Here is a 22,776-nt window from a genome sequence, read left to right as displayed (position 1 = left end):
ATGAAAAAGTCTCCTTTAAAAGATACAGACATTGCATATATTGTAAAAAAAAAAAAACAATAATTTTAAGATCTAGTAAAGCATCACCGTCATAAAAACGCTCTAATCACGATCAAAAGAAATTAGAACTACCCGATAGGTTTGATCAGTTTTTGACTAGATTAACATTTAAACACGTCTGCTACACCTTGTAAACACTGTAGTGTATTAAAAAGCTTCATATGATGGAATGTTAAAATTCAAAACATTAAAATTAGAAATCTGTGCAAGTCAGTAAAATTGTGCAATATGTAAAGGCAGCACAAAGGCACACGAGCGAGGCAACGGTGAGGCGGCACGTCGGCGAAACCCTAAATCTTCTCCAGCTCTTTTATCAGCTCCCCGAAGCTCGTCACGTACCAAGACGACTTCTCTTTGACTTGCTGCCGCGCCACGTTGCCACCGAATCCAATGAACGCGCTCTGAAATAGTACAGCAGTGCAAAGTCATTCACCCATATGATGAATAGAGTCTACAAATATATTGCAATATACACTATATTGCCAAAAGTATTCGCTCACCTGCCTTGACTCGCATATGAACTTAAGTGACATCCCATTCCTAATCCATAGGGTTCAATATGACGTCGGTCCACCCTTTGCAGCTATAACAGCTTCAACTCTTCTGGGAAGGCTGTCCACAAGGTTTAGGAGTGTGTTTATGGGAATTTTTGACCATTCTTCCAGAAGCGCATTTGTGAGGTCACACACTGATGTTGGACGAGAAGGCCTGGCTCTCAGTCTCCGCTCTAATTCATCCCAAAAGTGTTCTATCGGGTTGAGGTCAGGACTCTGTGCAGGCCAGTCAAGTTCATCCACACCAGACTCTGTCATCCATGTCTTTATGGACCTTGCTTTGTGCACTGGTGCACAGTCATGTTGGAAGAGCAAGGGGCCAGCTCCAAACTGTTCCCACAAAGTTGGGAGCATGGAATTGTCCAAAATGTCTTGGTATGCTGAAGCATTCAGAGTTCCTTTCACTGGAACTAAGGGGCCAAGCCCAGCTCCTGAAAAACAACCCCACACCATAATCCCCCCTCCACCAAACTTTACACTTGGCACAATGCAGTCAGACAAGTACCGTTCTCCTGGCAACCGCCAAACCCAGACTCGTCCATCAGATTGCCAGATGGAGAAGCGCGATTCGTCACTCCAGAGAACGCGTCTCCACTGCTCTAGAGTCCAGTGGCGGCATGCTTTACACCACTGCATCCGACGCTTTGCATTGCACTTGGTGATGCATGGCTTGGATGCAGCTGCTCGGCCATGGAAACCCATTCCATGAAGCTCTCTGCGCACTGTTCTTGAGCTAATCTGAAGGCCACATGAAGTTTGGAGGTCTGTAGCGATTGACTCTGCAGAAAGTTGGCGACCTCTTCGCACTATGCGCCTCAGCATCCGCTGACCCCGCTCCGTCAGTTTACTTGGCCTACCACTTCGTGGCTAAGTTGCTGTCATTCCCAAACACTTCCACGTTCTTATAATACAGCTGACAGTTGACTGTGGAATATTTAGGAGTGAGGAAATCCACGACTGGATTTGTTGCACAGGTGGCATCCTATCACAGTTCCACGCTGGAATTCACTGAGCTCCTGAGAGCGACCCATTCTTTCACAAATGTTTGTAAAAACAGTCTGCATGCCTAGGTGCTTGATTTTATACACCTGTGGCCATGGAAGTGATTGGAACACCTGATTCTGATTATTTGGATGGGTGAGCGAATACTTTTGGCAATATAGTGTATTTATTTGTATATACACACAGAGACCCACACATGCAGACACATACACAGTAAAACACAGACAGAGTCACACACACAGGCAGACACATACACAGTAAAACACAGTCTCACACACACAGGCAGACACAGACACAGTAAAACACAGTCTCACACACACAGGCAGAGACATACACAGTAAAACACAGTCTCACACACACAGGCAGACACATACATAGTAAAACACAGTCTCACACACACAGGCAGACACAGACACAGTAAAACACAGTCTCACACACACAGGCAGACACATACACAGTAAAACACAGACAGAGTCACACACAGGCAGACACAGACACAGTAAAACACAGTCTCACACACACAGGCAGACACAGACACAGTAAAACACAGTCTCACACACACAGTAAAACACAGTCTCACACACACAGGCAGACACAGACACAGTAAAACACAGTCTCACACACACAGGCAGACACAGACACAGTAAAACACAGTCTCACACACACAGGCAGACACAGACACAGTAAAACACAGTCTCACACACACAGTAAAACACAGTCTCACACACACAGGCAGACACATACACAGGCAGACACATACACAGTAAAACACAGACAGTCACACACACAGGAAGACACATACACAGTAAAACACAGTCTCACACACACAGGCAGACACATACACAGTAAAACACAGTCTCACACACACAGTAAAACACAGTCTCACACACACAGGCAGACACAGACACAGTAAAACACAGTCACACACACAGGCAGACACATACACAGTAAAACACAGACAGAGTCACACACACAGGAAGACACATACACAGTAAAACACAGTCTCACACACACAGGCAGACACATACACAGTAAAACACAGTCTCACACACACAGTAAAACACAGTCTCACACACACAGGCAGACACAGACACAGTAAAACACAGTCACACACACAGGCAGACACATACACAGTAAAACACAGACAGTCACACACACAGGCAGACACAGACACAGTAAAACACAGTCTCACACACACAGGCAGACACAGACACAGTAAAACACAGACAGAGTCACACACACAGGCAGACACATACACAGTAAAACACAGTCTCACACACACAGGCAGAGACATACACAGTAAAACACAGTCTCACACACACAGGCAGACACATACACAGTAAAACACAGTCTCACACACACAGTAAAACACAGTCTCACACACACAGGCAGACACATACACAGTAAAACACAGTCTCACACACACAGGCAGACACAGACACAGTAAAACACAGACAGAGTCACACACACAGGCAGACACATACACAGTAAAACACAGTCTCACACACACAGGCAGACACAGACACAGTAAAACACAGACAGTCACACACACAGGCAGACACATACACAGTAAAACACAGTCTCACACACACAGGCAGACACAGACACAGTAAAACACAGACAGAGTCACACACACAGGAAGACACATACACAGTAAAACACAGTCTCACACACACAGGCAGACACATACACAGTAAAACACAGACAGAGTCACACACACAGGCAGACACATACACAGTAAAACAGAGAGTCACACACACAGGCAGACACATACACAGTAAAACACAGACAGAGTCACACACACAGGCAGACACATACACAGTAAAACACAGACAGAGTCACACACAGGCAGACACATACACAGTAAAACACAGACAGAGTCACACACACAGGCAGACACATACACAGTAAAACACAGTCTCACACACACAGGCAGACACATACACAGTAAAACACAGACAGAGTCACACACACAGGCAGACACATACACAGTAAAACACAGACAGAGTCACACACACAGGCAGACACATACACAGTAAAACAGTCTCACACACACAGTAAAACACAGTCTCACACACACAGTAAAACACAGTCTCACACACACAGGCAGACACATACACAGTAAAACACAGTCACACACACAGGCAGACACATACACAGTAAAACACAGACAGAGTCACACACACAGGCAGACACATACACAGTAAAACACAGACAGAGTCACACACACAGGCAGACACATACACAGTAAAACACAGTCTCACACACACAGTAAAACACAGAGTCACACACACAGGCAGACACATACACAGTAAAACACAGAGTCACACACACAGGCAGACACATACAGTAAAACACAGTCACACACAGTCTCACACACACAGGCAGACATATACACAGTAAAACACAGAGTCACACACACAGGCAGACACATACAGTAAAACACAGTCACACACACAGTCTCACACACACAGGCAGACATATACACAGTAAAACAGTCTCACACACACAGTAAAACACAGTCTCACACACACAGGCAGACACATACACAGTAAAACACAGACAGTCACACACACAGGCAGACACATACACAGTAAAACACAGTCTCACACACACAGTAAAACACAGAGTCACACACACAGGCAGACACATACACAGTAAAACACAGAGTCACACACAGGCAGACACATACACAGTAAAACACAGAGTCACACACACAGGCAGACACATACACAGTAAAACACAAACAGTCACACACACAGGCAGACACATACACAGTAAAACACAGACAGAGTCACACACACAGGCAGACACATACACAGTAAAACACAGTCTCACACACACAGGCAGACACATACACAGTAAAACAGAGAGTCACACACACAGGCAGACACATACACAGTAAAACAGAGAGTCACACACACAGGCAGACACATACACAGTAAAACACAGACAGAGTCACACACACAGGCAGACACATACACAGTAAAACACAGTCTCACACAAACAGGCAGACACAGACACAGTAAAACACAGTCTCACACAAACAGGCAGACACATACACAGTAAAACACAGTCTCACACACAGGCAGACACATACACAGTAAAACACAGACAGAGTCACACACACAGGCAGACACATACACAGTAAAACACAGACAGAGTCACACACACAGGCAGACACATACACAGTAAAACACAGTCTCACACACACAGGCAGACACATACACAGTAAAACACAGACAGAGTCACACACACAGGAAGACACATACACAGTAAAACACAGACAGAGTCACACACACAGGCAGACACATACACAGTAAAACACAGAGTCACACACACAGGCAGACACATACACAGTAAAACACAGAGTCACACACACAGGCAGACACATACACAGTAAAACACAGAGTCACACACACAGGCAGACACATACAGTAAAACACAGTCACACACACAGTCTCACACACACAGGCAGACACATACACAGTAAAACAGTCTCACACACAGTAAAACACAGTCTCACACACACAGGCAGACACATACACAGTAAAACACAGAGTCACACACACAGGCAGACACATACACAGTAAAACACAAACAGTCACACACACAGGCAGACACATACACAGTAAAACACAGACAGAGTCACACACACAGGCAGACACATACACAGTAAAACACAGTCTCACACACACAGGCAGACACATACACAGTAAAACAGAGAGTCACACACACAGGCAGACACATACACAGTAAAACACAGACAGAGTCACACACACAGGCAGACACATACACAGTAAAACACAGTCTCACACACACAGGCAGACACATACACAGTAAAACACAGACAGAGTCACACACACAGGAAGACACATACACAGTAAAACACAGACAGAGTCACACACACAGGCAGACACATACACAGTAAAACACAGAGTCACACACACAGGCAGACACATACACAGTAAAACACAGAGTCACACACACAGGCAGACACATACACAGTAAAACACAGAGTCACACACACAGGCAGACACATACAGTAAAACACAGTCACACACACAGTCTCACACACACAGGCAGACACATACACAGTAAAACAGTCTCACACACAGTAAAACACAGTCTCACACACACAGGCAGACACATACACAGTAAAACACAGAGTCACACACACAGGCAGACACATACACAGTAAAACACAAACAGTCACACACACAGGCAGACACATACACAGTAAAACACAGACAGAGTCACACACACAGGCAGACACATACACAGTAAAACACAGTCTCACACACACAGGCAGACACATACACAGTAAAACAGAGAGTCACACACACAGGCAGACACATACACAGTAAAACACAGACAGAGTCACACAAACAGGCAGACACAGACACAGTAAAACACAGTCTCACACAAACAGGCAGACACATACACAGTAAAACACAGTCTCACACACAGGCAGACACATACACAGTAAAACACAGACAGAGTCACACACACAGGCAGACACATACACAGTAAAACACAGACAGAGTCACACACACAGGCAGACACATACACAGTAAAACACAGTCTCACACACACAGGCAGACACATACACAGTAAAACACAGACAGAGTCACACACACAGGCAGACACATACACAGTAAAACACAGACAGAGTCACACACACAGGCAGACACATACACAGTAAAACACAGACAGTCACACACACAGGCAGACACATACACAGTAAAACACAGACAGTCACACACACAGGCAGACACATACACAGTAAAACACAGTCTCACACACACAGGCAGACACATACACAGTAAAACACAGTCTCACACACACAGGCAGACACATACACAGTAAAACACAGACAGAGTCACACACACAGGCAGACACATACACAGTAAAACACAGACAGAGTCACACACACAGGCAGACACATACACAGTAAAACACAGACAGAGTCACACACACAGGCAGACACATACACAGTAAAACACAGACAGAGTCACACACACAGGCAGACACATACACAGTAAAACACAGACAGAGTCACACACACAGGCAGACACATACACAGTAAAACACAGACAGAGTCACACACACAGGCAGACACATACACAGTAAAACACAGACAGAGTCACACACACAGGCAGACACATACACAGTAAAACACAGACAGTCTCACACACACACAGGCAGACACATACACAGTAAAACACAGACAGTCACACACACACACACACAGGCAGACACAGACAGTCAAACAGACACAGTCACACAGACACACCGACAGACAGACACACAGTCAGACACAGTCACAAACACAGAGATAGACAGACACAAACACAGAAACAGTCTCACACACAGTCACACACAAGCACAGACAGAGTCACAGTCTAACACAGACACACACAAACACAGTCACACACACGAACACAGACACACAGTCAGACACAGTCACAAACACAGAGATAGACAGACACAAACACAGAAACAGTCTCACATACAGACAGTCACACACAAGCACAGACACAGTCACAGTCTAACACAGACACACACATACACAAACACACACAGACAGACAGTCACAAACACAGAGTCTCACACAGACACAGTCACAGTCTAACACAGACACACACATACACAAACACAGAGACAGTCTCACACACATACACAAACACAGAGACAGTCTCACACACACACACAAGCACAGACACAGTCACAGTCTAACACAGACACACACACAAACACAGACAGTCTCACACAGATACAGTCACACAGACAAACACAGACACAGTCACAAACACAGAGACAGTCTCACACACAGACAGTCACACACACACACAAACAGTCAAACACAGAGACAGACACAGACACAAAGAGATACACAGACACACACCGGCCACTAGGACGTTTTCAAAGTATGAGAGTGAATTTTGTGTTTAATTCCATATGCCACACATTAACAGCGAAAATAACAAAATGTACCCTGAGCTCATTGTTGTCAAAAAGAAAAGTCATAGGATTATAATTCCACAGTCTTGGAAAGATACAAGGTACACTTACAGCAGGAGGGCAGGCTTCTAAGTCAGTGGCTCCATCTCCAATCATCACTATTGTTTTGAAGCCGTATTTCTCCTTTAGCAGACTTATCACTTTACCTTTGCCTCCTGATTCCGCTGTGGGCTGAGTCTCATCAAACCCTGCGTACTCTCCTAAAAACATATATTATAAATACTGATTTAGTTAAAACGAGATTTGAAAACACATCATCAGTTTTAGACAAATGGTTCAGATCATGAACTAACAACTAAGAGGAAGTGCTATTTAGAGGATATGAAAGAGCTTAGTGCATTCATAAACAGGAAACAGTGGTCATACATATAGTTAGGAGAGGTTTAATAGAATGTTAAGCAAACACCGGGTTACTGGTATTCAACACTGGTATTCAGAACCAACACAAATCTGGCAGGAAGTCAGTGAGATATTGCAAATACATGACATCACAACTTTCTTAGAAGCTCAGATCAGAAGGGATTCTGACCAGGACAAAGTTTCACATTATTCTATGTATAAGGGTGTTTTATAATGTCATGCAATAATGAATTAATACTTTTCCGGGTGAAAAAAGATGCAGAAGGCAGGCCAAGCTGATGTAAATAATTTCTGTGTTATTGCTGCTTCCTCAACATGGTAGACTAGTTGTTTCATAAAAAAGGAAATTAGGAAATCTGGCCTATTATTCAGAATTGACTCAAAATAAGAGTGTCTGGAAAAAATAACAGCTGGCCAAGCAAACAGGTTGACAGGCTCAATCTGTGTTTTATCAGCTGGTCAGAACTATCTGGACTGAGCAGAGTTGTTATATTTTTTTGCCCAAAGGCCCGAAGGAAAAAGTGTTGATCAAACTTGGTTTGAGAAGCATCACTGCATCCATGGCAAAAAGCTGATCATATAATAATAATAATATTTAATATATCAGTATATGTCCAGTTTTTAATGTCAATGTTATCGTGTAAACCTACTGTATATGATTACTAGTTACATGTAGGCAAGATATGTCCGTCCCCTCTACCCTATTTATCTGCTGAAAGAGACCAATACAAATCAAATATTATATACACTGGGTAGTGGACTAGGTGGTGGTAGTGTGGTATGAGTGGGTCAGCATTGTTGAGGTTTTTAAACATTTTACTGACTATTTTACTAGACACATCTGCTCCAAATTAAAGGTGTTCAGCTTATACAGAGATTGCATCTCATATTTTCCCTTGCACACTGTGTTAATCATCCTCTACTCTTTCATTAGTGACCACAAAACTACTGTTGGCTGGATGTTTTCTTACCCCAAGACTGACATGAAGCTATGGTCAGTAATTATACACCTACAAACTAGCAATTTAGTGGATGGTAATGGATGTGTCTGAAAGTGCTGTGCTTTTCTTACCATTGAAGTAAAATTTCAAGCGGTTGGCATAGACATGATCGAGAGGAATGCCAAGCTGAGTGGCTACATGCTCCACAATGCAGCGAAACCCTCCAGAAATCAGGAAGACCTTCACATTGCGCTGATGTAGCCTCTCCACAAGTTCCCTGTACATACAAGATTTACACTTCAGCATCTTCTGATTAAAATCATTCGGTTATTCGGATGTGTTTCAGTTTAGATGTGTAAACCGAAAGTGGTGAGCCATGTTAGGAAACTGAATCAACACCAACTTACTTAATACCTGGAGTCAGCTGAGGAGGATGGTCCGTTATCAGTTTGTTAACTTGCTCCCGTGAACACTTGATAATGGACAGGCGCTCCGTCAGAGCCGTTTTGAATGTTACTGATCCTCCCATGGCCTTCCGAGTCCTGGGAACAAAGGTCATATAAACAGGCACTCACATGTCTGACTACATGGTCTGAAAATGAACATTACTCACATGCACTTTTGCCACAATAAATGCACACTGGAGAAAGCATATTAAATGCTGCCTGAACTTCACATCAACACAAATAAATACAAATGGGTTATCACTTTCCACTTCATTTCAAACTTTCATATAATTTCACTATTAATTATTGATTAACTACCGGTCATCAGATGTGGCGATCAAAATAAATAGGTGTAAAATAAATAAGCCCAAATTGCATACTTGTGCATGAATATCTGCATTTTGTAGTATAGTAGTGTGCTCATACTGAATATTCTAACAGTAAAGCCTTTACATTTCTGGCATTTGGAAGACGCCCTTATCCAGAGCAATTTACTTCATTTTCTATACAACTAAGCAACTGAGGGTTAAAGGCCTTGCTCAGAGCCCTAGCAGAGGCAGCTTGGTGAACCTGGGAATTGAACTCAAAACCTTTGTCCTTAGTCCAATGCCTTAACCACTAAGCTAGCACATCCCTGAGTAAGTTATTAAATAAGACATGCATTTATTCAAGCAAAAGTTGGACACTTTATGCCCACAATGACGGTGGATGAGAAAAAACTCACCCTAATCCATAATTCACCCACATCACCTCATTATGTCTGTACCTTTAAATTCTTGTTTTTTTGCACATTACTTAACTTGTATTCCTTAAATCTCTGTATTTAGTATTTTTTGCTATATTTTTTTAACTATTATTAAATAATAATAATAATAATAATAATAATAAGTAGTATTTTTGTTGTATTTATTTTATTATTGGTTATTTGTCATATTTTTTTGTTATATTTTGTTATAGTTGTGTTATATTTTGTTATTTCTTATATTTTTTGTTATACATTTGTAGCCTTAAATTCAGGTATTTAGTATTTTTTTGTTATATTCCTTCTTTTTTTTATTTATTACCTGTGTTTATGGATACTGCTGGAAGCTGTAAATTTCCCTTTGGGATGAATTGAGTGAGTGTCTGTCTGTCTGTCTGTCTGTCTGTCTGTCTGTCTGTCTGTCTGTCTGTCTGTCTGTCTGTCTGTCGCTAGCATTTTCGCATTAAATTTCACTTTTGATGTCATTTGCCATCAGCCTGGAAACGACTTACAGGTCTTATATAACTGCTTAGTAAACTGTTTGAAACGAAGCTACCATTCCAAAACTCATACACTAGATGGCTATAGAGTACATAGTGCATAGTGTGTATTATGTCATTTAGGACACAGCCAATATTTCACACCCAAGTTATTTAAATCTTTGTCAGACAGAGTGCTAGAGCATTTATACAACTGAGCAGTTGAGGGTTAAAGGCCTTGCTCAAGGTCCCAACAGTGGCACTTTTGGTATTGGTGGGATTGTAACTCATGACCTTCTGATCCAACATCTTCACTACTGAGCTTCCACTTTACATTAAAAGTAATGTACGATGAAGTAATCTCAAGCTGTAACTTTTATCCAGCCCAGGATTCTAACACTATAGGTGTCCCCAGACGCTACAAGCAGTTGTGAGCAAGGATTGACAGAAAGACATGTTATATATCTGCCAGTAGAAACTATAAAGTGGTGTGTAGTTTGGTCATTTTCAAAGTTTAAGGCAAAATGGGAGGATCTGTTAAATTCCCAGGAGCTGATCAGGACTCTACACAGCCTGTTGTTTTCATGCACTCAACAAAACTCAAAGGCCTTAAAGTCCTTGACGGTTTTATAACAAAGACTGTGTTGTCTCTCAAATCTATTCACTGCATTTTTATATCCAAGTAGTGCTGGAAATAGAGTAAAAGCCCAATGAAACTAGCTTCACTTTTACTTTAAACTGAACTGTTTACACTATGTTTTCTTGCGCTTATAAAGATTATATGATTGTGTATAATGGTAATGTCTGTTTAAATTAATCTGACAATCCAATTTAGATATTTCGCACAATTTGTTTACTTTATGTCCATAATTTGATTAATGAGTTGCGGGCAAGTTGTTTAAGCCTTGTTTCTTCTTCATTTTGATTACTAACACAAACAAAGCAAAAAAAAAATAAGTTTTGCACCTTACTCAATTATTTCACGTTCACAAAAAATATTGGGATAAAAAAATCCTTGATGTGTTTTGGACTCGGGTCTAGATGTCAGCACAGTGCAGTAAATTTTGTATAAAGACAAGTAACTGATTCATCCTTACAAGAGCTCTAGGTTTCTCACCTTTGGATTAAAAACAACCTAGAACTACCTGATTTTCTGTTCTCTCACTAGGGTTAGGTAGATGAAACTCTTCTCCCTGATGTCACTGTCCTTCACCTACATAACGGACCATTACATGTGGTTAAAATATAACGTTACGAGGTAATACAGCTTAGGATAATGTTTCGTGAAATTTAGTGGAGTCTTCTGACATGTTCGCCTCTCTAAATATTCTACCAGTGGTTGTCTTTTGCAGCATAAACTCATACCTGGATTTCTCCAGCTGCCCTTAGAGATGATTCTATGCCCATCCGTGTGTGCTACATAGAGTGTCTCCATCACTTCTCAGATTTCTCCTGTGAAGGTTTTGTGTGTAGAAGACACTCACATTTCAGTGACAGCGTCTCCAACGCCGCAGAACTTGGCGAGCTCATCGATGCCCTCCTCCCGGATCACAGTGCTGTCCACATCAAAGCACACCGCCTCGGCCAGGCGGAACGTCTCCTTGGTCTGCGCTAATGTTGTCATCGTCCTGCAAAATGCTTACAAAGCACAAAAAAAATAAAAAAATAAAAACCCCACATGGTTTCTATCGAGCGAGCTGATCATGAAGGGCAAGTTTGATGGCACATACTAAACTCATTCGCATGGAAAGAAGAAGAACTTCCTTTCTGCACGTGAGACAGATACTAATTGGCGTCCACACCGGGCAGCTGCACAGATCGTAATGCTATCAAGTCTTCCCTGATGAATAATGATGAATGATTTCTCAGGTCTGAAGTAGATCGCCTCTGATCAGATTATTGCATCACCCTGAAATGTAGGGGTAGGGGGTGGGGGTGGGGGGCTGTCTCTGACAACTTATCTAAACCGGCAATTTGGCAAAGACTTCTAATAAATCCTGCAACACAAATCAACATAATTGCAAACGGTTTATAAACGTTCTAGGTGCATATTGCTTACCTGTTCACTCCGTTTTACAGACGTCGAGGGATCAACTACGATATATCGTACACTACGCTGGAAAAAAAAAACCCGGTACCTGCGCCAACATACGAAGCACCGAGGCAACCGGCACTGTCGCTAACACAGGGCTTTTTCCATACTCATTCGGAGGGAGGAGCCCGGATTCAAAAGCTCCGCCCCTTCTGCGACGACCTTCATCTGCGCTAGCCAATCAAATAACGGGTAGATCATAACGGTTGGTCGGTCTCTCTGGGTTCATGACGTTTCTTAGGTTGTCATGAGCCACGTTTTTTTTCCTGACGCATAAAGTTTCCCAGAATTCCTAGCGAAAGCCGGTTATAGAGTTGTTTGATATGGTTAGATAGCAGTGTTGTTTTTTTAAGAAGCGCCAAACAATAAATATATATTAAAACGAGTTGTAGCGGATTTTATTATCTCAGACCCACATTCCTCAGTTCATCTTTTAATAGCCAGATGAATAAACGTCTTCGCCTCGCTGTAACCGTGTCAGCATCGGTACTACACACAGGGTGTGGGTGTGTATGGGCGTAAAGGTTAGGGGCGGGACCTTCTGCTGATAGACAGGCGACAGGAGCCATCGCATCCAATCACGTGCCACTACATTCAGATCTCTACAATGCATATATAGATCTGAATCCCGATATTGTATATAGTATAAACATTGAAAGTTCTTGCTTCTGTCGTGAATGTACTGAGAAAACGTTTATTTATTTATTTATTTTTTGGTTAGAGATTAACACATTTTGGTGTGATCAGACTGTACTGTGAAAGTTTTTTGAGACAGAATGTGTCATTGTAATGATGTCAATATGGGTGTATAACATGTATTAAATGTTTTAGATGTGTATGTTAAATATCTTAACTTGCAGGGAGAATTGAGGAGATTTACCTTGATAACCTATGCCACAATGTCAAGAGGAACAGACACAATTTTAGGACTAAGTAGAAAGGTGTTCGGACCTATAGACTTAGACTGAAACTATAGACTAAACCTTGAGTAAGTGCATCATGATGCCCTGGTAGCAGCAGCATGCATCTAACTAATGCCCATGATTAGGATACACTCCCTGTAGAGTTATCTGGACACCAGTACTTTAAAGTTCGGCTTATCAACAGCGCATGCAGTGTTCCCTCTCCCTTATTGATGATGTGATTGCTATAGTAAAGGCAGTTTTTTGTGGATTTTAGTTTGGCTTCTTGTGTAGACTCGTAATGTACTCCAGCACAATGGTTGGAGCTGACACCAGTCTCTTTGGCACAGGCATTCTTTGTCCCTTTAAAACCCAGAGAAGTGCTGACCACTGTGCTGTGCTATGCTTTTACTTATCCACAAATAAATCTATGCTCACTTGCATGTGCACAAGAAGATATTCAGTTGATTCTCAGCCTCTTAAAAGGGGTAAAATAGAACTCATCTTTTAATAATGCAGCTTACATTTTACTTAGCATCTAACAAGCTAAATAGTTTAGTGTACATAGTTAAAACCCCATTTCTAGCTACACTGTACATATATGAGGTATGTGAAAGCTTATTAATAAGGTTTTAACATACACGTATTGCTGACCCCCTGGAGATATGCAAATATTTCAGCTTCCATAATGTCAAACAAAATTAATTCATTTAGAGCATTTCTCTTTTACAGTACATTTTAGAGCTGCTCTCTGTATTTTCAAATAAATTATAGATAAAATGTGCACATTTACCATTATGAAATAAGATCAGAAGTCAGTTTCCTGAATTTAAAATAACATTAACATTCTCGATCAAGACACTTTCCCAGTTTCCGTCAATTCAGATGTCTCGATTTCATCTACCATGTACGCAATGAGGAATTTTCAGCCTCAGCTGCTATAGAGAGTAAAATGGCCTTTGGGCTGTTCTCGAATAAGGCCGCTCTGTTCTGCGTCTGGCCCTTCTTCACCCAGTGTCCGTAGATCTTGAATGCACAGGCATCGATGAGTTTGCGAATTGGTTTCACTGCATAGGGGTCACTCTTGATCACGTCCTTAGTGACAGGTTTAGCACGACGATAATTGCAGTAAATGCGCACTGAAGCGAGGACGGTCATACAGATCACCTGTGAACAGAAATGGAAAACACTTCTTCTTTATTATATACTTTTATATATAAAAATTCATTAAAACGCAATACTCCGAAATCCTATCCTTTTAAATTCATAGATTTTTATTCAGACCTTTAAAATTACTTACAGTACAAATCTCTAAAGTCATAAATCCACCAGGTTTCTGTGGATATTAACTTTTACTTAACTTGTTTGGCCCACAACCATATCACAGCACCCTATAACATCATATATGTGTAAAGATTCTTAGACTTACAGTCTCTTCAAACCTGACAATTTGTACAAATTCCTTTTTATTAGATGTGATATAAATTATAAAAGTTGTAAAAAAAACAAAAAAAAAAAAACACATGACATGACTAGCACTGTGATTTTTCCCCCAAACTGTTGCCACAGTGTTGGAAGCATGCGATTGTACAGGATGTAGCTGTGGTATTAAAATTTCCTCAAACCTGTTCCAGCACGACAATGCCACTGTGCACAAAGCACTCTCCATGAAGATAAGGTTTGACAAAGTTGGAGAGGAAGAACTCAAGTGTCCTGCACAGACCCCTGACCTCAACACTGACTGCACCCCAGACCTCCTCACCTGACATCAGTGCCTGACCTCACTAATGCTTTTGTGGATGAATGAACCTAAATCTCCACTGCCACATCTGAAATTGTACTAGAGGAGTGGAGGTTATTATAACAGAAAAGGGGGAATAAATCTGGAACGGGATTTACAGCAAGCAGGTGTGCATATCCTGTACCTTTTGCGTTTACACTAGTTGTTGCAAATTTGTGTTTGAGAAAGATTAACATCTTGTATTTTTACTTGGATATGTAAATCTAGGAATTTGGAACTTTTACCGTACAAATTTTGACTAGCTATTTTCACTTTTAATTAATATTTTGACACAAACCCAATATCCACACATATTTACATTAATTATATACATATATTCTAATGTACTTTGTCCACCATTTCCTGGTAGAATTATATATTGTTGGCAAGTAACAATACAATAATCAATTTAAGTTATTAAAGATGATTAAAAATGACAGTTTCCTTATTAGAAAAGGTTCCATGTGTAATCCTTTTTGGACATCAAGAAATTGACCGTCAACTATCTAAAGAACGAATTTAGACAAATTCATTGTTAGTCTAAGCGTGTATAAATTAATTAATTAATGAGGATAATCACAAATCTGTCAATTTTTTTCATGCACCAAACAGACTGAAAGATTTGGGTGTGCTTTACTTAATTTACATTTACTCACTTTAAACTTCCTGTATGGGCTGAAATGCCGCACCTCCTCCACCACATACTGCTGAAAGAATGGGTGATTTAAGGCGTCGTTGGCTGTGTAGCGCTGCTCTGGATTCACCACCAACATTTTGGAGATCTGAAAACGATAATGCTATACATTTTTGTGTTTTGTTGATTTTCAGTGTAATTAATAACATCATTTATATAGTAACAGCTAATTCACAGTGAACTGTATGGAAGACGATCTACATAATCGAAACAAATATTAAACAAACGAGGGAGCCTTCAGGCCAGTGGGCTTTGCACGTTCTCTGTAACATGACAAGCTGCATTTGATTTTTGTCTTATTTACTTCACATGTTCCTTCGGCTGCTCCCTGTTCAGGGTCGCCATGGCAGATCATTTGGTCTGCTTGTTTCGATTTGGCACGGGTTTTACGCTGGATGTCTTTCCTGATGCAACCCTCCCATTTAATCCAGGCTTGGGACCGGCACTGAGAGTTAACTCTTCAGTGGCTGGGTTAGCTCGCTGCTCAGGAATCGAACCCGGGTCGCGGCAATAAGAGCAAGGGATCCTGAAACTGGACCACCAGGAGGATGTCTTATTTACATCACATGAAGGGAAAAAACTGTGGCTTGTTGGAGACTGACTTTATGCTTACTTATGACTCCTAATAAGTGTAAAGTCAGGCTGTGAAACTCCCATTCCAACTGCATTTTTAGTATATTTAATTAAAAGAAATTCACAGCACAATACCCAAGTATGTCATGTGTGTAGCATCCTGTTCTCCTTTAAAGAAACTCATTACATACTAGATCTTTAATGGTGTCTGAGCGATCGTCCCACTCTGGCGATGTGAACTGATAGTTTCCTGCCAGGATCATGCGGAGCATCAGCATCTGTTTCCTGTGCCAGAATGGAGGAGATCCAGCCAGCAGTGTGTACATGATCACACCAGCACTCCAGCTATGACAACAACAGGTCATTTCAGATTAAAGAGCTTATAATATCCAAGAGGTGTAGTCAAATATCAATTCACTTAAAACTAGACATGGAACAAAGTATAATCATTTCTATTCACAAAGGAAAGTTTTGAAAAGATGACCTTTAAATGAATATACAGTATGAGCCTAAATTGCACTAAAATATTCTGTGGGCTTTGTATAAATGTTCAGTAGTGTTAACTTACATATCCACTCCAGGGCCATAGCCTGGATGATGAGGATCCATGGAGCACTCGATGATTTCTGGAGCCAAATAACCTGGTGTTCCACATACCTCTGAGAATTACATGAGCAATAATACATTTATTAAAAACAAATGACCAGCAGGTAAAAAAACAGATTCTTAAAAGTGTGCACGAGGGTAAAAATGTATGATCATGCTCTATTTTGGAAAAATATGATGTAAAAATATACCTCTCTCCATTTTGACTATTTCTAGCATATTTACTGCAGCTTCTTTTGCCTTTCCATTTGCCTTTGTGTGTCAGAGTACTGATAGTTGAAACAAAGTACAATAAAGTATCTATCTATCTATCTATCTATCTATCTATCTATCTATCTATCTATCTATCGCAGTTGAGAGTTAAGGATCTTGCTCAAGGACGTAGCATTGGAAGTGTTGGGTTTGAACTGAAACCTTCCAATCAACTGTTACTTGTATGAATTATCTTAAGACAGAGAATTTAGCCTGGACTACAAAAATGTAATAAATTACAGAAAAAGCTTCTGACTGTATCCATGTTTCTAAAAATTTCCTAGGAAATCATGGCATGAGAGGCACATGACTTAGGTAAATGAAATAACAAAATCACATTCAGATGGATAAACATAATGGACTTACCTTTAAGCTTCTGCCCTTGCTCAATCTGTACGGCGAAGCCAAAATCGGTCAGTTTGATGTTCATGTTGTCATCTAGGAGGATGTTCTCAGGCTTCAGGTCTCTGTGAACTATGTTCTGGGAGTGAAGGAAGCTCACCACTTCCAGCAGGGCACGCATAATCTTTCTGCAAATAGTCCAGTGTTACCGGTTATGCCACAGGAATCAGCACACTTAGGACTAACTGGAAAAATGTTTGGACCACAAGAAGGCAACAGTAACCTTTAGGACCTGGAGAAAGCGATGCCAAGGTAGTACCAGGACAAACTTCCTGGAGCATTATGCATAAACCTAATGCCTATGATTTGGAGACACTACAGAAAGAGTGATATGCTACAGTACCCTTAATATCACCCAGGTGTCATTTGCCAACTAACACATTCAAGCTGAGCTTATCTCCAGATCATGCAGTGTTCCCACTCGTGGTTCCCACTCAAGGTGATTGACCTAATTGAACTAATAAACTTTACCAACCTTGTCTCTTTCTCACTCAGTGTAACTTTCTCAGTGAGATAATCAAACAGCTCCCCTTTTCTCATTCTGTTAGTGAGAAAGAAGAAGAAATATCACATTCATATGTTCTTCTACAGGGCATAAGTTTGCTGGAGATTATGTCTGTTGAGTTGTGTAGCAGTTATAATGTCAGACTCACAGGTCAAAGACCAAGAAGAAGAAGGATTTTGTCTCATAGCAGTCCTTCAGCTGAACTAAAGACAGAAAGGATGGCATATATACAGATTATTGATATTAAACAGTATATAAATATTAGTCATGCACTTTACACACGCCTAGTGGTATAATACTAAAACTTTCAACTGGTTGAATGTTTGTAGGATTTATATGGATACCCAAAAGATCGAGGTCTCAGCAAGGTCAAATGCCTAAAATTGTTTTCTTCAATAGAAGAAAGCTTTCAAGCTTGCCATGTATTGTAGAAATGTTATTTACATGGTCATTGTGAGATTATAGACTTTTGGCAGGCCCGGATTGGGTGTCCAAAAAAAAGGCCCGCCCGTATATAGTCTCTGGAGTATGATGCAAGTGCACCAGAAAAGCCCAAGATCCAGCAATCAGGAACTCAAGTCTCAAATTTTGGCTAGCGACCATCTGCCTGTCCTTGTATCAGTCTGTGTGCCTGTCTAAGATTCTTGTTAGTGAGAAGCAAGAATAATGAGTTGAATTTGAACGTTTGTAGGATTTATATTGAATTATCATTGGGTGTCAAGGTCACAACTAGGTAGTTTAGCTTCCTTTATGTTTTCAGTCAATTGTAAGGATATTTCTAGCACACAAATTATTGACAAGAAGGATTAAACTTGGTGGTAGAGGCATCCCCGTCAATGTTGTTGGCATCAAGTTCGACTTTATTTTATCTGTTTTGTGAAAGTGAATGCTCCTCTTCCCTCAAGCAGTGCATTTGTTTCCCTCTCATCAATTACAGACAAACAATTTTATTACTCAACTAGGGATAGGGGTGACCTAGGAAGAAGTCTACAATGAGAAAAAAGGGGACTTTGGCTTCTGATGCAGGTTCCTGCTATGCATCTTGGATCTGAGGCTTAGGCAAAGAAATATTTTGACTCGCCAGAGATTACGCCACTCCCACCCAGTGAACACAGCCAATATTGACTCCCTGCCACAGATGGGTGTGGCATCATCAGAATTCAACCCACAATCTCTGGACAACAGGGCAAATGCATTTCTGTTGCAACACTCCCTTTGTTTTGCTCATCTGTCTGTCTTTTGCTTCTTCGCATGTTATGGCCTGACATTAGACCAGGCCCCAACAAGTTCTATTTTTCCATTTTTCTACTATAACTTATGTCAGTGATGTTGCAAAAAATATATGTTCCGATTTATCAGTCTACTACAGACAAGGCATCTATTCAGAATCAGATAATAACATAACAGAGAAAAGTTTTGCTTCCTGCTTGTATTTAAAAAAAAAAGGAAATGTACCACTATTTTACCATCTATGTACAAAATATCCAAAGGAGATATGCAAGGCTTTAGCAGGCCAAATGTGATTTCACTTTAATCACAACTAAAACTGAAACTTTCGACCATTTATTGTTTTTTGTGATAATGCCAGAACGATATCTGTGTCTTGATTTTATGATTACGTCGTGACTGTTCTTGGATTTTGGTTGTCTACTATCTGATGTGAAAAGACTGAATACTTACTTATGTTCTCTTGCCCACACACTTTCCTCAGGATCTCGATCTCTTTCACTGTGGCTTCCCTGATCTCCTCAATCTCCTGAGGTGACATTTTATCAGACGGTGTTATGTCAATGATTTTGACCGCATATTCCTGAGCTGTACGTTTATTTACACAGCGTCGCACCACACTGCTAACTCCCCTGTACAAGAAATTAGAAATTCAGAAAATTTAGGACATCTTGCCCAAAATGTATTCCCAGAGAACATAAAACATCTTAAATGCATACAGACTCAATGAATAAAATGATTTCTTAAGTTAATATAGTTTATAGTTTAGGTGAAAGTTTATGCACTGTAATTTATCCAAATGGTTCAAACAAATTAAACTAATTTGTTATGCATCAGTGAATAAAAAGGTTACAAGTAGACTGAAACAAAATGCAAAATGTAAATTAATAAATAATAGTTTTCTTTCATTTTTTTCCCCTAATTTTGAAGCCTTTCAGGTAAACAGAGCATTTCTTATAGACTTGTGTTTGTATTTTTTTCCAATCTAGATTGCCACCACAATAAAATAACTGGGTCCACATCATTCTAAGAGGTCTGGCTATGCTGGAGGTATAAGAGTATTTACATGTTTGGCACTGGTCAATCATATGGCCCTGATGAGCAATCTGCACTGCCTTGTTATACAGGCTTGTTATACATAATTAAAGTTCTCATGGACATGACAAGACATTATATAAGAAATATTGACCCCCAATAGCTTTGAAATGATCTACTTTTCCATAAACTGGCAGTGTATATTTACAAATATTTCACAATAGAAAACTACATCTGTGGACTTGTTTAGATCAAGCACATCACTGCTACCTTCCAAGGATCTCCTTGGGATCATATTTTTCATAGAACTCCTGAGCTCCCACCCAGTCGGGGATCTCGTCGTCTTTGGTCATGATGATGGTTTCACAGATTATCCAAGGAAACTCGGGTGCAACCTTAATGAGAGCAGACAACGGCAACATATACAGACGTTACTCCAGTGTTACTGTCATTATGGAAATGTTATTAATTATTAAGATGGTCTGCCAGCTTGGCCAGCTTTTGAAGTACAACAGTCTTGGTGGTGAAACTGAATCGGTTCTCTTTCAATGGCTTAATCTGAAAGCGAGTTATTCACATTATACTGATACTAAACCTTCTTTTAACACACTCGGTACTATTTGACTAAATGGTATAATCATGTAGAAGAGATTTAGACCGACCAGGAATAACCTGATGACCACCTGCCAATTATTATGTTGATCCCCTTTTGCTGCCAAAACAGCCCTGACCTGTCGAGGCAATGGAGATGACACCCTGAAGGTATGCTCTGGTATCTGGCACGAAGATCTTAGCAAGTCCTTTAAGGTGTGAGGCGGGACCTCAATGTGCCCCCCTTGCAACATACAGGACTTAAGAGATACTTTTGATAGATACTGACCACTGCAGACCATAAGCTGCAGTTTTGGAGATGCTCTGATCCAGTTGTCTAACCATCACCATTTGGCCCTTCTCAAATCCTTACTCTTGCCCATTTTTCCTGCTTCTAACACATCAACTTCGAGGACAAAATGTTCACTTGCTGCCTAATATATCCCACCCAATAACAGGTGCCATGATGAGGAGATAATCAGTGTTACTCACGTCACCTGTCACTGCTCATAATGTTATGCCTGATCGGTGTCACCCAGAATAAGATGGGTCTTCATTTGTGATTGGTTCCTATCAGGTTTCTTCCTCGTGAGCTTTTCCTTGCCAGTGTCACCTCTGGATTGCTCAATAAGGATCATGTTTTCTGGAAAGCTGTTTTTTTGCGACAATGGCTATTGTTAATAATGCTTTACAAATAGACCATAGGTAGCCTTTCTAACTCGCTATAGCTGAAGAGCAACTAAATGACATAGTATTAAGTGATACAGCAGACTACAGACAGTGACACTGATGACTTAGGCCATGATGACATTCTCAGCTGTCACAGGTTTGACATTAATTCCGGTAATACCCGGTGTCCAGCGGAACGACTGAAACCCAGTGCAGCTAATAAAACCCTAAAAGGACAAAAAACAAAGTCTCGTGAATAGCTAGCAAGCGTGATGATAATACCGGCTGTATGGAATCTGTATTACAGTTACTACTGAGCCCCACAACAGTGTGCAATGCCAATAACATTAGTCCTCCGCGGCCGCTATTCTCCATCGTGCTCTACGCCGACGAACCGGCGATTTACGTAAGGGTTGACCATGACAGTACGCCGTCACCGACGAATCTGCGAAAAAAACAAAGCGCATACCTTGATGCATCAGTCTTCCCTGCTGTGTGTGTGTGTGGCTTTTTTTTTTACAGTGTCGTCCGATTTCTCGCTTTTCTAGATGTCCAAATCAGTCCATGATGCAATAACGCTGTGTTCCGGTGCGCGGCGCGAGCGCAAGCTGCAGCACGCGAAAGGGCAGCGAGAATGTCACGCTCCAAAAATAAAGCAGTCCAAGCGGTTTATACAGCTAGAACTGATCTCACACACACACACACACACACACACACACACATTCCTCACACTGATTGATTGAGAAGCACTTCTGACTTTGATAACAAAATCTGCTAGATCATTTGATTGTACAATAAGCGACTTCTTCATTTGCACTTTCTAATAATCACTAGAATTTC

General features: G+C 40.9%; 2 protein-coding genes across 2 annotated transcripts; both read right to left on the bottom strand.

The window, feature by feature from the left end:
* Window positions 1-10: 10 nt before the first annotated feature.
* psph (phosphoserine phosphatase) lies at window positions 11-12,815 on the bottom strand. Its single transcript, XM_058418676.1, has 6 exons — window positions 12,668-12,815; window positions 12,093-12,246; window positions 9,349-9,483; window positions 9,073-9,218; window positions 7,692-7,840; window positions 11-461 (listed from the first exon to the last, which is right to left on the bottom strand). The coding sequence occupies exons 2-6, from the start codon at window positions 12,230-12,232 to the stop codon at window positions 351-353; spliced, it is 681 nt and encodes a 226-aa protein (XP_058274659.1). The 5' UTR covers window positions 12,233-12,246; window positions 12,668-12,815; the 3' UTR covers window positions 11-350.
* Window positions 12,816-12,965: 150 nt separating this feature from the next.
* On the bottom strand, window positions 12,966-22,572 carry phkg1a (phosphorylase kinase, gamma 1a (muscle)). Its single transcript, XM_058418674.1, has 10 exons — window positions 22,406-22,572; window positions 20,947-21,071; window positions 20,095-20,273; window positions 18,563-18,617; window positions 18,385-18,450; window positions 17,874-18,037; window positions 17,218-17,308; window positions 16,841-16,994; window positions 16,039-16,164; window positions 12,966-14,769 (listed from the first exon to the last, which is right to left on the bottom strand). Exons 2-10 carry the CDS (start codon window positions 21,027-21,029, stop codon window positions 14,503-14,505), a joined length of 1,185 nt encoding a protein of 394 aa, XP_058274657.1. The 5' UTR covers window positions 21,030-21,071; window positions 22,406-22,572; the 3' UTR covers window positions 12,966-14,502.
* Window positions 22,573-22,776: the final 204 nt, after the last annotated feature.

The sequence above is a fragment of the Hemibagrus wyckioides genome, linkage group LG20 (assembly GCF_019097595.1).
Source record: "Hemibagrus wyckioides isolate EC202008001 linkage group LG20, SWU_Hwy_1.0, whole genome shotgun sequence".
Taxonomy (NCBI): Eukaryota; Metazoa; Chordata; class Actinopteri; order Siluriformes; family Bagridae; genus Hemibagrus; species Hemibagrus wyckioides.
Note: the sequence above shows the minus strand (reverse complement) of the source record. Positions and strands in the feature narration are given on the sequence as shown.